The sequence below is a fragment of the Ceratotherium simum genome, chromosome 20, assembly GCF_057802395.1.
Source record: "Ceratotherium simum simum isolate JZ-2026a chromosome 20, ASM5780239v1, whole genome shotgun sequence".
In the NCBI taxonomy this organism is placed as follows: Eukaryota; Metazoa; Chordata; class Mammalia; order Perissodactyla; family Rhinocerotidae; genus Ceratotherium; species Ceratotherium simum.
This window is the reverse complement of record NC_141919.1, coordinates 29,204,660-29,220,541: the sequence shown is the minus strand read 5'-3', so window position 1 is coordinate 29,220,541 and position 15,882 is coordinate 29,204,660. Positions and strand designations below refer to the sequence as shown.

Genomic DNA, 15,882 nt, shown 5'->3' with positions numbered 1-15,882 from the left:
TTGGGTTTAGAGTTTCAGGCGCATGATTTTTGGGCCTTACTATAGCTCTGTCATGCTGGAGATATTGTCCCATTTTGCAGATGAGGCCAATGGGCTTTGGTCCTGGAAACAGTGAAGCAGCTTACTGGTCATCCAGTGAGACTGGCTGATCTTCCATGAATCAGTCCTGAAGGCCACTTGTAGTCACTTCAGAATCAAATAGGAAAAGGCGAACATCAGTATTCGTACTCAGGAGCTCCTGCCTTCTAGTTCTCGTATAGTCAAAGGGGAGCTTCCTATACATCTCATCTCTCACACTCAGCTCAAGGCAGGAAGCCTAACAAGTAGTAATTCTCTAGAAATACCTTCTGAGATTTTTCTTTCAAAAAAAAAGGTGGGGAGAAGGGCTGGTGTCAAAGAACATTTCAAGAGAGAAAATGGAGCTAGTTCATTTGCATTAGCTAATTAGGAAAAAAAATCACTTCTATTGTTCTCTTGTGTCCTTTTTTTTTCCCCTCACTACACTTCCCAATTGCTCTCTAATGTTGAAATCAGAAATTATTTGTTTAGTGTATGGCTCAAAAGGAAAGACTTAAAAGAACGTGTGTCAGTAAGTCTAAGCCGTTAAGTTTAGCCCTCGGAAATCAGAGGAAACCTGTGCAGGCTTCTCAGAGAATAAGATCGAGAAAAGAGGTGCTGAGGTACTTACTAATGAGGGGAAGAATGTAGCATTGCTGTGGCTGTTTCAGTAAGCTCGGGGAAAGCTTCTGATCTTGCTGCTGAGACCATTTGTGTGCATGTGCACATACATTAGAATATTTATTTTTTCATAAACTCCCTTTGTGAAATATTTCCTGAGAAGAAACAGCAATGTTTAAATATGTTTGCTTAAAAAAATTGCTCTCAATTTTTGCAGTTGAGTTTAAAACATTTTAGATCATTTTTTTTATAAAGAGGAAGATTAAAGTACATTATTTAAAATGAATACGAAAGCTGTGTTTTTCCTCTTTTAGCTAAAAATGTTGACAACATTTACTCTTTATAGTTATGTTTTGTGGTATTTTTTTTCTAAAGGGGTCAGAGTCTAAGGCAATAATAGTTGCAGTTTCAAACTTATTCCTAGAAGTTTGAGAATAATTAGTGCAAGTTTAGTTTTTCCTATGTCTTAGGGATGAAGTGGATTTATAGATGGAAAGTCACTAAATACTGGAGTGATTTTTCCAGAGGTCACATAAATAAATAAAATGGTTCTTTCCTTCATTTCCTTTGTCTTACCTCACCAAAAGGTCTAAGGATAATCAATTTCCAGCTTTGAAATATAATTGCATTGAATTTGGTTCAGTGCATCATACTAACATTACAGATCATTTTGTTGCATTAACTTGCTGTGTTTGTGCCTGCCATAGTGATATTTGTCCTCGTGGGATTTGATCTGTTGATTTTGATTTGAAAGGGTTGCCATCCTGCTGAAATTGTTACATAATGTCTGAGTTGCTCTCTTGATTCTTTAACTCAGCACATTGCTGGCATCCTCTCAAATGTTGCAGTAAAGATGCCTCCAAAGTTAACTTTTGTCCTCTGCAGCGAGACATCAACTTGACATCTATTTCATGGTTGAAATAAAACCTTTGGCTTCATTTTTGTGAATTTTTTTTTTTCCATCTGAATCATGACTACTTAAGTAGTGTTGGCTCTGTTCAGGAGGTATCCTTTGCTAAGTCTGTCCAGATATGACTTGGGCTTTAATGGATGGTCAGAGAACATACAGCGGGACTCAACCCTGGTCATGCTACATCAGCATCCTCCTTAAAGAATTGTCTTTCCGTGTGTTGTTTTTCTTTAAGTTAGAACATTCGATAGAAATATAAAATATAGAAGAATATTTTGTGCATCTATGAAACATGCAAGTATTTTTTTAATCTTAAGATAAAAATTTTCCATTTTATTGTGAACCACTTTTGTGTTTTGTTTTTGTTTTCGTAAAATAGGCGATGTTTGTGTGGTCTCACAGTTAGAAATAAAAGCACAAGAGTCAAACATCGTGAATTCAACCTCTGCCTTATTGTGTGACTATACATTAAAGTGCTTTTCTCCTTTTTCTTGTCTAGGAAATTGTGTAGAGGATAAAACCTCTCCTTTTTAGAAGGTCTAGTGTCTAGATAGAAAGAGGCTGCGTCCTTTGAGGAGCAGATGCTATAGCTGTGAAACATAAAATTACAATATTATTCACAGAATGTTGCTAATATTTATATTCAACACAAAAGCAAATAATTATCTAGTAATTCTCTTCATTGGACCAAAAAATTCTACTGTGATAATAATGCCTGATTGCTTTTGTTTGAATCCAAAGATTGTAACTTTCGAATCTTTCTTTTTCAAGTAGAAGGTGTGCTTCTTGATAGAAAATAGCATAGATTTCTTTACCTATAGAAACGCATTTCAGTTGGTTTCAGTTAAGAATTACTCCTATTTTTTCTTCTAATCTGAGATAGAAAGGGTAAATATATTATGATCTATGGCTTTACTAGAAAATATAGCACTGTGTTTGTCATTTTTCATTATGCTTTTTAATGCTCAAAAGACACATTCAGTAAATTTGAGGCTTACTGCAGACTTGAAATTATTCTTTGTTTCATGTTAAACTAATTGGGTTGAATACTTTTTATGTGCTTTTGTTCAACTCCACATAGAAATTGTAGATTATTCATCTGAAATGAATGACTTTTAAATTATTTAAACTTTGCATTGCTAGCGTATGACCCTTTTAGACTGTTTTGAAAGAACAGACAGCTCTTTTTTCCCTAGACATTACAGATTTAATTTGTTTTGCATACAAATACCATTTATCTTGTATTTTAAAAACTGCTATGTTGTTTATTATACTTTGATAGATTTACAAATTATTTCTACTTTTCTTTAAACAAGCATATTTGGAAATTGTGATAGCTCAAGATGAAATAGCTTGTGTCTTTTAAACCTTGATGGATGAACACCGACTATCTCACCATGTTGTTTAAATGCCTAAGTATAATCTTCCCGATGCGATTCACAACGTCTATCCCAAAACAAATTTGTATTTTCTTTTCAAGTACTCTGAAGTTTCAGATACCTCTCTCCTTATTTTACTTAGCAACAATCTGCAATTTATTTTTCTCCAGGAAAATTGAATCTGTTACTGCTTAGTATTCCTACCAGTTTGAAAAATGTGGTTTATATTGGCATCAGAGCAGTAATTTACATATATTGGGATAACAAGAATGCATGCCAGAAAAAGATCAACATAAAATGAAATGCAGAAAAGCTGTTTTCCTTCAACAGCAACTCAAAGTAAAGCTAATAGAGAAATTGATGAGCATCTGCCCTGAATGCGTCATTTGTTTCTTCTAGGTGAAGTGTGACCAGTATTGGCCCAGTAGAGGCACAGAAACCCATGGGCTGGTCCAAGTGACACTGCTCGATACCGTGGAGCTGGCCACATATTGTGTTCGAACATTTGCACTTTACAAGGTTTGCTTTTTATTTTTTTTCCCTCCCTTTCCTCTTCTCATTATTTTAAGAAAGCTTCTTTTGAGAAATCAAATCTCTTAAGGCTTTACTTAAATCTTGATTCCACTGGCAACAGTGAAGAATGAAATAATTCTTCCATTATCGCTCAGCAGTTTTTCTCCTTGTCTGGCGATTTATCAGTAAATATGGAACTCTTGCTCTGAACGAAAGTTTTGGCAAATGAAGAATAGATGAAGAAGAACTAGTTCTTCCTGTAAAATATAACAGGAGCGGTTATGACAGTTAAACCTGAAAAATGTAATGTTTCTCACCTAAGAATTTTATCTTCCTGAGCAAATATTTGTTGTTTACAAATAGCTGGATGTTTATATCTCCAAAGAGTGTGTCTTCCCAAAGGATATAGGGTAGGAGGGAGGAATCAAGATAGCCCATTTTCATGTTACCTCTTCCATGTTATTATTCAGTATTACAACCTGAGGCTGGGAAAACAGAATTTCAGCTAGTGTTCCTACTTCACAGAATGGTTCCAGCGAGAAGAGAGAAGTAAGACAATTCCAGTTCACCGCTTGGCCTGATCATGGTGTTCCAGAACACCCTACACCTTTTCTAGCTTTCTTACGGAGAGTCAAAACCTGTAACCCTCCTGATGCAGGTCCTATGGTTGTGCACTGCAGGTAAGAACCCCTGAGAACATTTGTTTTCCTCACAGTCAGAAGGTTTGTGGGGAAACAGAGAACAAAATGGTTCCTCATTGGGTGTCCTCTTTCCCACTTCTTGACACTCTGGGACGGTAAATGCATTCATAAATAACGCAGGCAGTCTTTTTTTGGTCAACTGAGGCCTATACTAACATTAATAGGAAGGATTTGATACAGATGCATATTCCCCCCTGGGGGCAACAGGCAACTACGGTTCATGCTATTTTCTCTTTGAAGAAAAATAATAAATAAATAAATAAAAATAAAATAAAAAAATAAACACAAAATTAAATGTATGCACGGCCATAAATATATGAAATAGAAAAGAATTGAGAATCAATGCATACATATTTTTGTATATATGTATATGTAAATATATATATATGAATTGTTTGACAAGTTCTTGTGGGCTGGGCCGATACAACCTTTTTACTATTTATTGGAAAAAAACTGCTGAACAAAATAACATTATAAACATACAAGCTTTCAGAGAGAGTGTCTCACTGCATAAAGATGCTTTCTGCATATTAGTATTATCACGTATAGAAAATATACTAATTTGACTTTTAAAAATTTATTTAATAAAATATATACAAAGACCTATAGTTCGAGAGAATTTATTTTATGTACTTGGAGATAATGAGCCTGTATTTCTCCTGAAATGTATAATTTATTATTTTTTACTCAATTCTGACTAACATTCTCTATATCACCACTCAGATTCTATTATATATAAGCATTCATACATTTTTAAAATTAAACTGATTTCTTCCAGTTCCCTGAGTTCCTCTCAGGTATCATTACTAACAGATTACTAAAGATATCTAGTCAGATTCTGTTTATTATTGTATAAATGTATAGTTCATGTAATTCATAATAGTTCTTTGTAACCTGAGTAATTCTAATATGAGAGGATATGGCTTCTAGCACAGACAAGTAAAATTGCAATGTGGAAGTATATAAAAAGGAAAGAAAGCATCTATCATAAATCACTTCTATCATGACCTAATAGCATAACTCTGTTTCACATCCCGTGGATAGCATAATATGTAGATCCTAGAAATGGGGTCCATTTTTACAAAAAGATAGAGACAATGGATAGATCAGAATGAAAGCCATGAAATTCACCTAACCAACCCCTGCTACAGTGATCATTGTTAAACAATGGCCTGGCCAATTCCAAACAAGATGATATTTTATTTTATTTCTCTTTCCAGCAATTTTTTTTCCCCCAACAAAAATAGAAATAATAATATTACCTTATATTTATAGAATATTTACACATTCCAGAGCACTCCTCTGTGCTCTCTTTTGTTTGACGCCCTTAACAATATGTTGGCTCAAGAGAAGAGAACACAAGAGAGGCTACAGGGTTTGGTTCAAGTACTGATGCTAAGAACTAAGAAGTGGACCTATAGTCCGCCTTGTGCCTTGTAATCTACTATGTTGCAGTGTTTTGCATGATTTTGAAACACCAGAAATTATTTTTATTAGTTTGAGCAAATGCTTTTACATCCTGAGAGCAGATTTCTGGTTCTCCTGCCTGTCAGTTTCAGCAGGTGCTGGTTTGACCAGTGTGTATACTCTGTTATACAGACTGCTTTGCAGGCCTCAAAGAGTCATCCTGCCTGCTTCCATGGTGCCCCTGCTTGTCATGAGCTCAATTTGATTATGAAGATCGCATATAAAACACTTTCAGATGGAGTTTGGCCACTGTATAGGGAAACAGAAGTTTGGGCTCAGTGAGTGAATGTTGCTCTCATATGCCTAATAGCAAAAATGCAGTTCACACAGACATACACACAAACATACATACACAGATACACACACACACACAGACGTATATGTATTTATATATATATATAATAAAAGGAACAAAAATTAGGGAAACCTAACTTGGAAGTTTTCACTGGGAAAAAAAAAAAAACATTATGATATTTGCATTGCGTTTTGAAATACAGCATGTTCCCTCTGTCAAAATATGCTTCCCATTTCTGCAAATTAAAATAGAGCCCCTGGAAAACTTAGGTAGATAGATAATTCAAAAATGCTGTTTACCCTCTGTCGATCATAAGCAAAGTATAAGGCTTTACGCGAGGTACTTGGGCAGATCCAAAAAATTTTGCAGGAAGGTAAGACAGATAAGACAGCTATAATGCTTTATTTTGAGAAAATACATGCACTCCCTACACCCCTGCCCGTGTGTTATGTTAAGCCACCTGGACTCACCTCTAAGAGATACAGACGACTCAGGAGAAACAAGGAAACAAAGATGAATGCGCAGAGCTAATAGCTGCTGACGTTTGGAAGTGCTGGGCCTGAGGCTCTGGAGAAGCTGTGTATTGAAACAAACAACAGAAGAGTAGGTATATTGGTGGAAGAAATTTGTTAGCAACTTCAAAACAATGAGGGAAAGAGGCAGCATAAACTGAACTCTGGGAAATGATCCATGTTTACCCATAGATAACCTCACGTGTCTGGTAAGAAATTTTGTCCTCTTTGTTTAGGAGACTTGACTACAGTGTCTGTTAAAACTTGGGGGCATCATTTTTCTGATGGAGCGGCAGAGTGAAGTCATTCAAGATAACAACTGCTTGTGTGGTATCCCAGAAATGCTAGTTTAGAAATCATCTCTAAGTGGGAAGGAGCTATGCAGAAAGCCACAATAGCCAAGGTGCAAAGGGATATTGATCACAGTTACCATGATCATGTTGTAAATAATCACACAAAAAAATACTCTGGAATGTAAATACTGTATTTCATGTCATGATTTCTATTATGATGGACTTGAATTTTTTCTCTGTAGTGAACAAGTGGTGACAAAGTAAATCCAAGCCTTCTGCCAAACAGATCCTGTGAAATGGAGGAGGTTTTAAAACAAGTTTGGTAGTAGATGATAAAAAGAGGGAGGAAGCAAAAAGAAAATTCATGTTCCTCCAATAGTTGCGTCTGGTAGTAAATGTGCTAGGACTAAAAAGAGCCATTGTGAATAAAAGAAATTCTAATCAATTATAAGAAAGTTATGAGGATAGCCTAGTGTAACAAGCATTGACATGACCTTGGAAGGTCAAGGAGGATAAGGTCTACCACATTCCTAAAGGAGGGAATGTCTGGTTCAACAGATGTAGAAGAAAAGACCAACTCTAGCTATCAGTCAGTTCATATAGAGCATATAATTTCAGTGTTAAGAGTGCACACTCTGGAAAGAGAGACTGCTTGGGTAACTTGCTGGCTTGTTCACTTATTAGGTAAAACACTGGCTTGTTCACTCTGGGCAAGTTATTTCGTATCTGTTAGCCTCTGTTTATTCACCTGTAAAATAGGCTAACACTATTCATAGCAATAAGAATTTTATGAAGATTAAATGAAATGATATGAAATGATACACAGAAATCACTTAGGACCAGTGCATAGTATATAGAAGTAAGCAATAATGTTAAATTATTAATATATTAATTATTGAGTGAGTTTTAAGAGCTACATGTACATTTACAACTCTAGGGAGCAAAATTTAACCCGAACTTCGATATCATCTATATAACCTGAGCCATCCATCCTATGAATAACCAGGTGTTTATAAATATCCAAATGTTTGAATAGATTTCTTAAAATTTAGATATTTTCCATCATGTTAATTCCATCAGATTTTTCACAGTGACAGAGAATATTTTAATGCTATGAGTTAGAATCATTTATAATAAGAAGTCTGTTCTCATAAAGACCTGAGAAACCATTGAACTCTTAAAATGATGCTGTTAAGGATACATAGAAATTAATGCCGTGGTTCTTGATGCCTTCAAGACAAAGTTTGAACTTCTTAGGCTTGCGTTCATGGCCCTTTATAAACTAGGCCGATCCCACCCTTTGTGCCTCATTGTTCACTCTTTCAGCCACCTACCACTAGCCACACATTCCAAGTACTTTCATCTCTGGCTATCAGCAAACAATATTTATCCACTCTAGAATTTCCCCTATTCCCTTTTCTACCTGACGATATTCAACTTGTTTTATAATCTAACTCAAACTGTACTTCCTACGTGCATTGCGAAGGTTGCAAACTGCCTCAAATGGTTTTGTTGATGTAGGTGTTAATTTTTTTTCAATTTGAACTTGAATGCCTTTAAGCTGGAATGAACTATCCAGTTTTCAAAACCCTCCCCACTCTCTATTTTTTCTACATGCAGCTCAACTCATCCATTTATAAGAAATGCTTCATATTGTAGACATTTGAGTTGAAACTCTGGAGAAGACTTTTAAGCTCATTCCTCATTCCTCTTCCCGCAGGAAGAATTAAACATTCTGTTCTCTGAGCTCTCATAAAATAGGTTCGTACTTAGCATATTTAGCCGTTTGTATGCAGATCACCTTGAATGCAGATGCCTTGAAATCTTAAAGGGTATGGGCTATGGATTATGCACTTTTGCATCTCAGATCTTACATCATAGTAGGTGCTCAATAATTGCTTGCTGAAGTTAATTAAATTCCATATGGCATTTTAGGAATTTTTATAGAAACAGTAAGATAATTTCAAGGCCGGACTGTTTTTTGTTTTTGTTTTCTAACATGAGACTGTATTTTTCTCTCTTTGTATTGGGCTATTTTTTATGAGAGCTTAATTATTTTAAGTGTCCTTTATCTTTCTTATACCTATTTCTGAATCCTTTTTTCTATTACTCTATCTTTTATGTCCTTTCCCACAGGCCCTCCATTCCATGACTGTTTTTTAGCCATAAAAATAGTTAAGAATATTGAACTCTTAATCAACATCAAATCATCTTTCCTTTCAATGGGAGAGACCCTCTTCTAAGTGTTTTACCTGTGTTATTGCTTTTCCTCCCAATCATCTTCAGAGGTAGGAACCTTTTTCTCCCATTTTACACAAGAAAAAAACAGAGGCCAAAATAGCTCAGCTTAATTGCCTGAGCTCATGCCGCTGGTGGTGGCATAGCCGTTATGTGCCCCAGGTTGCCTGGCCCTGTAGACCAAGCACATTCTCCAGTCTATAGACCACTTGGTGACCCTCAGCTTCTCCTTTCCCCGCCCACTTGGAGGGTGTTTCACTTTAAGTCTACTCTGAACTTGGTCCGAGTGAGCCACTCCTTCCTTTTTGACCTCCCATCGCTGTATTCTAGCCTTTATTTCACTCTCTCTATCAAAGGAAATTGCTAGCATGTGAGTCTCTTCTACTCCTTAATCATTTTAACATAATCACAATAGCTACCAATTACTAAGCCATTACTATCTTTCAAGTATTACTAAGCACTTAAGTGTTCACTCATTTAATCCACAGAACAATATATTTTACTTGTGAGGAGCATTAAGCACAGGAATGTCATAGGTGATTTGCTCAAGGTCACACAGCTCATCAATTTAGGCCTTATTTCATAGTCCATGACCTGCTTACCTGCCATCATATCCAGTTCTGACTCTTCTTGTTGCAGAGACTTCCTTAGTTCCTTACACTTACCTGCTTACTACATATTTGTTGACTAAATGGTTGTCAGGTGGATATTTACCATTATCTCTTCTCAGATATCTATGCAGCACATGAATAGAGACATGCAAGATTTTTTCTCCTTATTTATAAAACATGATTTTGAAAGAGGGAGATTTTGAAAGGAGGAGACCTTTCAAGCTATTTATTAAGCTTAGATTTTTATAGAGGTCGGACATTATATTTTCCCACATTATTTCAGTCTTCCTCATAGAAAAATAAAGAAGTTTTGTTCCCTTTTCTCCCTTTTGAGCCCTATTCTTTATGTTGTTTTATAGAAGAATTTGTGATTTATATTCTACTAGTACCAAAGGGATATTACAACTGATTTGTTCTAAGTATTTGCTTCTTGTTAAGAGAGAATAAATTGGGATGAAGCTATAATTTCATTGAGTCAGTTATAAAATCTTGACACATAATACTAATGTTGGGTCACATTAACCCCTTTTAGTACTAAGGGAATACATTTTCTTCATAGGAGAAATTTATTCATTTATGAATAAATATGAAAGAGGGAAAGACCCCTCTGAATCTGTCTCCTAAATGAAACAATCCCAAAGAGGGCAAAATAGACCTCCTGAGGAGAGTTTAAATCTTTCACATCACAGAATCAAACCAGTCTTCAAAACTGGAAGGAATAGGGCCTGCAGGCCAGATGTAGATCAGTAATGTCTTGGAAGTATCAATGGGCCACTACGGGTGGCCAAATAAAAATCACATGACAATTTGTGGTTGGAAAATTTTCTAGATCCAATCTTTATAATGCTTCCTGACTTTATATGTGAAAGCACAACCAAGAAACTACTTAGATCGTATTCATAGCATAACCATTTACTCCAAAACCCAACACAATATTGACAAAAAAGCCTTTTGAAGGTCAAAAGATTTTGGAAAGCATTGCATATGAGCATAAAAATAAAAGCTCCCATGATCCAAAGGAGGTAAGAGTGCTGTGGAAAATTGTTTAATGCGTTTTTAACCATTCATTCTAAATTCCATCCTTTATTCTTCCCAGTGTTCCATTCAAATATTTCTTTATATCAAAGACTATAAGTATTGCCAAAGCATGTGATAGTTTTGAGATGCTGACAAGTGTGAACCATAGATCCATATTTTCCTTAAACCTGGGATTCATTTTCATATAAATTAAGTAATAAGAGAAGCTAGCCTTCTGTAGATGAAAGACTAGATTGTTAAAAATATCAGCATCTCTGGATAAGAAAATGAGTGGAATATACAAATTATGTCCCTATTTATGGAAACATCTTAAGGTGAGGAGAAATAATTATACTATGTGGAAACTATTATGCCAGATTCTGTTCTTATATACCAATAATTCTGCATAAAAAGAAAATTCTTAATTTATGAAACAACATGGTGATACAAAACAGAAAACCAGGTCTTCCATATTTTGATGGCACAATCCTATAAGAGAAAAATATCTTTCACTGAAATAGTTTAAAAGTAATTGAACCAAAAGAAAAGATTAAAAAGAATTGCACAGTGGCCCCGGTAGGTGTAAAATATAAAACTCCAACTGAAGGCGTTTGGGTATTGGGGAGCACTCTGGCTGCCTGATGAAATGGAAAATTTGTTTGAAAAGAAGCATTATAGATAGAAAGGCAGTAGAGGAGAGGTGAAGCCGATATTATAAGAAACTATCTGACTTCAGAGTCATGTGTCAGGGCTATATCATGAAATTCCCTTCAAGGACAACTGAGAGACTGTCACCTTCCCATCCCATTCCATGCCCAAGAATAGCAACGAAATCACTTTTGTGTAGGAATGTGAACATTTACAGAGCATCTTCCCATCGTTTATTTAAGTTAATCCTTACAATGAGAATGGTAGGTGTGCATTATTACCATCCTCGCTCTACAGATAAGGAAATTAAGACTCAGAAGTTAAGTGACTTGCTGAAGCCCACATACCCGATGAGTAAGTAGTGTCTGGGTGAGAACCCATGTTTTATGATTCAGGGTTCTCTCCTCTTAGTCAATACCATACTGCCATTTTCTATTTTGCTCAATTTATGTTATACAAATGAGAGCAGAACTGTCCCCAGCCCACAACAGAGATAGCTTTTAGCAGATCTAAAAGCCCCTATGGGAGCAGCATTGCATGGTGGTGAAGACTGTGCACTTGAAATCAGCTTACTAGAGTTCAAATCCCAGCTGTACCACTGACTACATCTGTGACTGTGGGCAACTTATTTAACCTTTCTAAGCCTCGATTTTATGGTCAGTAAAGTGGAGAGAATAGTAATATTTCTTTCATAGTATTGTTTATAAGGGTTAAATAAGATGATATGTGTAAAGTGACAGTTATCCAGGTACCTGCCACATAGAAGTGAATAAATATTTCTAGTAATTGATGTTTTTATTATCATTGTGTTTTACTCCACATAAAATAGGTGGTTATTTAAATTGGCTCTATTACTATCAAACAACAAAAAAAACAGACACATTTTCTGAAATGTGAGCTTGATTTCCAGGTAATTTATGATTTAGAAGAATAGAAAATTTATGTGTGTGTATATATATTAGCCTAGAAGGCAAGTGGCAACTAGAATATTTAACACTTAAAAAAAAACACCTTAAGTACTGTAGTAATTATGTCATTGCACTGAAAAAAAATTCTTTACTCATTAGAATGAATTGTTACTATAAGACAAGGTTTCTCAACCTTGGTACTATTGACATTTGGGTCATGTAATTTTTGCTGTGGGAGACTGTCCTGTGCATTGTAGGATGTTTAGCAGCATCCTGGCCTCTGCCCACCAGATGCCAGTAGTAGCCCCCAACAGTTGTGACAATCAAAAGTATTTTCAGACATTACCAAGTATCCCCTTGGAAGTAAAATCACCCCTAGCGGAAAACTACTGCTATATGGCAACGGAACTGATTTCTGATTGTGTCAGGATGTATGCATCCAAATGATAGCCCACCTCAAAACGTTAAAACTTGAAAAACCTTTGAATGGAAGCCTTATTTCAAACATTGGGAGAACTTCTCTATGAGACTTACCTTAAGCATCACTTTTTAAAGCTTACAGAGAACTAGGCTCAATACTTGAAAAATCACCCAAGAATGTTCCCTACCTTGATCACAAACTATCCAGCCAAAGACTTGGCTCTGGTTATGTCTCTTGGCACTTAAAAAAAAAAAAAAAATCCACCTTTAAGGACAAAGATGTGCCACCATGAGGGAATTCAAAGGAACAGGTGACAGGCTCTTTACTGCCAAAAAGGAGTTCCAAAAATATTTTTGCACCATGCCAGCATTGCTGCAATAAATCTTCAGCCTCCCCAGGTGGCTACTTTTAAGGGCCACGCTCTTTGGAGTTGATAAATGCTGGGTTTTTTTGCTAGGGTGTCAGTCACATTGCTTCATATTCACGTGTGGTGTGAATGCCCAGCATTCTGGCAGTTCAAAACAATAAGACCTACGAATGCCCTTAAGTGGCATATGGCTTAGTGGCCGTCGCCTTTTTCAGTGTCTAGTGGAGGCCAAAGATAAAAGATGAGATGAATGGAAGAAAAGTGAGTCATAATGTCAGACCCCCTGCCCAAGCTCACAGGGCCTGAAATCCCTTGGTCTTCCATCTTTTGATTTTTAAATTACAGATTTTACTCAAGGTGAGTTTCTTGTGAAATAATTAAACACTTTTCTTTTTTTCTACACCTTCTTCCAAGGGGCTTGGGCAGTCTCTCTCTTTTCCTCTCTCTTCCCATCACACATCCCACACTCCAAAAAAATCCTTCTTTACCTTTCAGTCCATCAAGAAAGGGTCATAGTTAAGACTTGCATCAGTCCACAGTGGTGCTTATAGAGTCTATAGTTTATGATATATCTAAGCAGATAAAAAAGATGAACTAGATGAGATGGGACAGGATTAACTGGCTCATGCATTCTGATGCTAAAGGCTAAACAGCTGCTTGATAAAATTCCTAACATCTGAAAGGAGAGAATTATGAGAATTACGACTATTATGAGAAAGTACGCCTTTTCTATCTCTCTGTTTTTGTTCATTTGTTTCAGTTTGGCTTGGCTTTGAGCATTGAATCTTTTTTTAAAGAATTGTAACCATATTTCTATTTCTGGTAATCTGTGTGCCTTAGGAGTTGACAACTTTTCTGAAATGGAGGGTTATCTATCAGTTAAGCATCACTGCTTACCAATATTAACCCAAACTTAGTGGCTTAAAACTACCACAATCTGTTAATTTTTACTATTCTGTGGGTTGACCTGGGCCTGGGCAGGGGTCTTCTGCTGGTCTCTCCTGAGCTCTCCTTTGCGGCTAGCTGGAAGGGCTGGAAAGCTGGGCCTCTCTCTCCCCATGGCCTTTCATCCTCGTCTGGTGGTCTCAGGCTTCTGGTGATCAAAGGAGAAGCTTACAAGGCCTTTTGAGGCCAAGGCTTGGAAGTCACATATCATCACTTCCACCACATTCTTTTGCTCAAAGCAAGGCAGGGGTCAGCTGAGGTTTAAGAGTGGTGAAACAGACTCCAGCTCTTGACGGAAGAAGCAACAAATAATGTGTGGCCTCATTTATTCCTCCACTGAGTTCTGCCTTGCTGAACCTTGTTTACTGGAGGGATGGAGCTCTTCTCTCTACTCTTACCAGCCCGGCTAGTCTACTGTGAATTTCCATCCTGAGGCTGCATGAGAGGAGCAAAAACTACCTAGCCCACCCCCAAATACAGAGGGTTTTTTGTTAATATATGAAATAGGTTTTAAAAAATGGAGGAAAAGTCAACGTAATTTGTTTCATAACCGCTACCTCATTATTTTTGCTGACATATCGGCTTGTGTAGTGGGAGAAACTTGTACTCTTTACTCCCACTTCATCCTGTCACAAAAATATTTCATTTATTTTTAGGATTCCTGTAATTTAGGATTTATTAGGGTTAATAGGCTTCTTTTTAAACTCAAAAACTCCGGGAGTATGATTCATTCACAGTAAATCATAGACCTGGAAGGGACATTTCAAGCCTTTCAGACAACCCACCTTTCCCTCTCTCTCTCCTGTCTCCTTTCTCCCCCTCCCCTCTCCCCTCCTCTTTCCCCCTCCTCTTCCTTCCTCCTTTCCTCCCCTCCCTACTCCATCTCTTCAATTTCATAGATAAGAAAATAAAATTAAGCCCAAGGAGGTTGACAGCTTTCCCATTGACTCTTGCTAGACTCATGTCTTCGAACTGCTGGTGCAGTGTTTCCCACTGCATTATGACCCTTTTAATTTTGTTCAAGTTACTTTGAATCCCTTAACATTTTCTAACTGAATTAGGAAATAGTCATAAAGCACTTGTATAATGGCAGGAGGCATTCAGTTTGGCACTAAGATGGAGTAGGTAATTTTGATGCATTAGCACCGGTTGTGTCACGGATCTTCAAGACCATGACTGGTTGAAAGAAGACTGATGGTAGCTGGAGAGCAGCAGAAAATGGTAGAGGGATGCCAGAGGGAGAAGGAGAGAATGTCAGAGACAAACTCGTCTTGCTTTGCAGTAGTGCCGTGATGGCGGACACCACTTCCAGGCTACTAAAAACGACTTGACATGCTGTCTTGGCAGTCCTGCCCGGGTTTGCAGTGGCTGCCTTGTGTATCTGCCGCTCCCACTGGAGCTCCAGCCTGGCTGTGCTGTGACTGTAGCATGAGCTTTTTAGTGGCCATATGCCTGGGAGGCTCATCATCCTCAATTTCCTTGTTCCAGGCTCCAGCCAAGTGCAGCAGATGCTATTGTTACCTCTTCTATTGAGTAAAGTAGGAAGCGAAGGGAGAAGGAAATTTGTCAATATTGTTTTGCTGCTGGAACCGAAATAAAAACTGTGTGTGGTATATTGTCCGATAGTAACCCATGTGCCAACTCCTCATTTTGTGCAACACACTTACATAAGATAAGAATCTGTCCCTGGGGCCAGCCCCGTGGCTTGGCAGTTGAGTGTGCGCGCTCCACTGCTGGCGGCCCCAGTTCAGATCCCGGGCGCACACCGACGCACCGCTTCTCCGGCCATGCTGAGGCCACGTCCCACATACAGCAACTAGAAGGATGTGCAGCTGTGACATACAACTATCTACTGGAGGGCTTTGGGGGGAAAAAAATGGAGGAGGATTAGGCAATGGATGTTAGCTCAGAGCGGTCTTCCTCAGCAAAAAGAGGAGGATTAGCACAGATGTTAGCTCAGGGCTGATCTTCCTCACCAA

The 15,882-nt window shown here is 37.4% G+C and overlaps 1 protein-coding gene across 2 annotated transcripts in view; it reads left to right on the top strand.

Annotated features, from left to right (window-relative positions):
• PTPRD (protein tyrosine phosphatase receptor type D) overlaps positions 1-15,882 on the top strand; it is a 498,410-nt gene that overhangs the window by 450,913 nt on the left and 31,615 nt on the right. For both annotated transcript variants that reach the window (XM_087444573.1, XM_087444574.1), the window contains exons 25-26: positions 3,367-3,486; positions 4,006-4,160. In XM_087444573.1, coding sequence (XP_087300699.1) covers positions 3,367-3,486; positions 4,006-4,160 — 275 coding nt within the window. The remainder of the gene's footprint in view (positions 1-3,366; positions 3,487-4,005; positions 4,161-15,882) is intronic.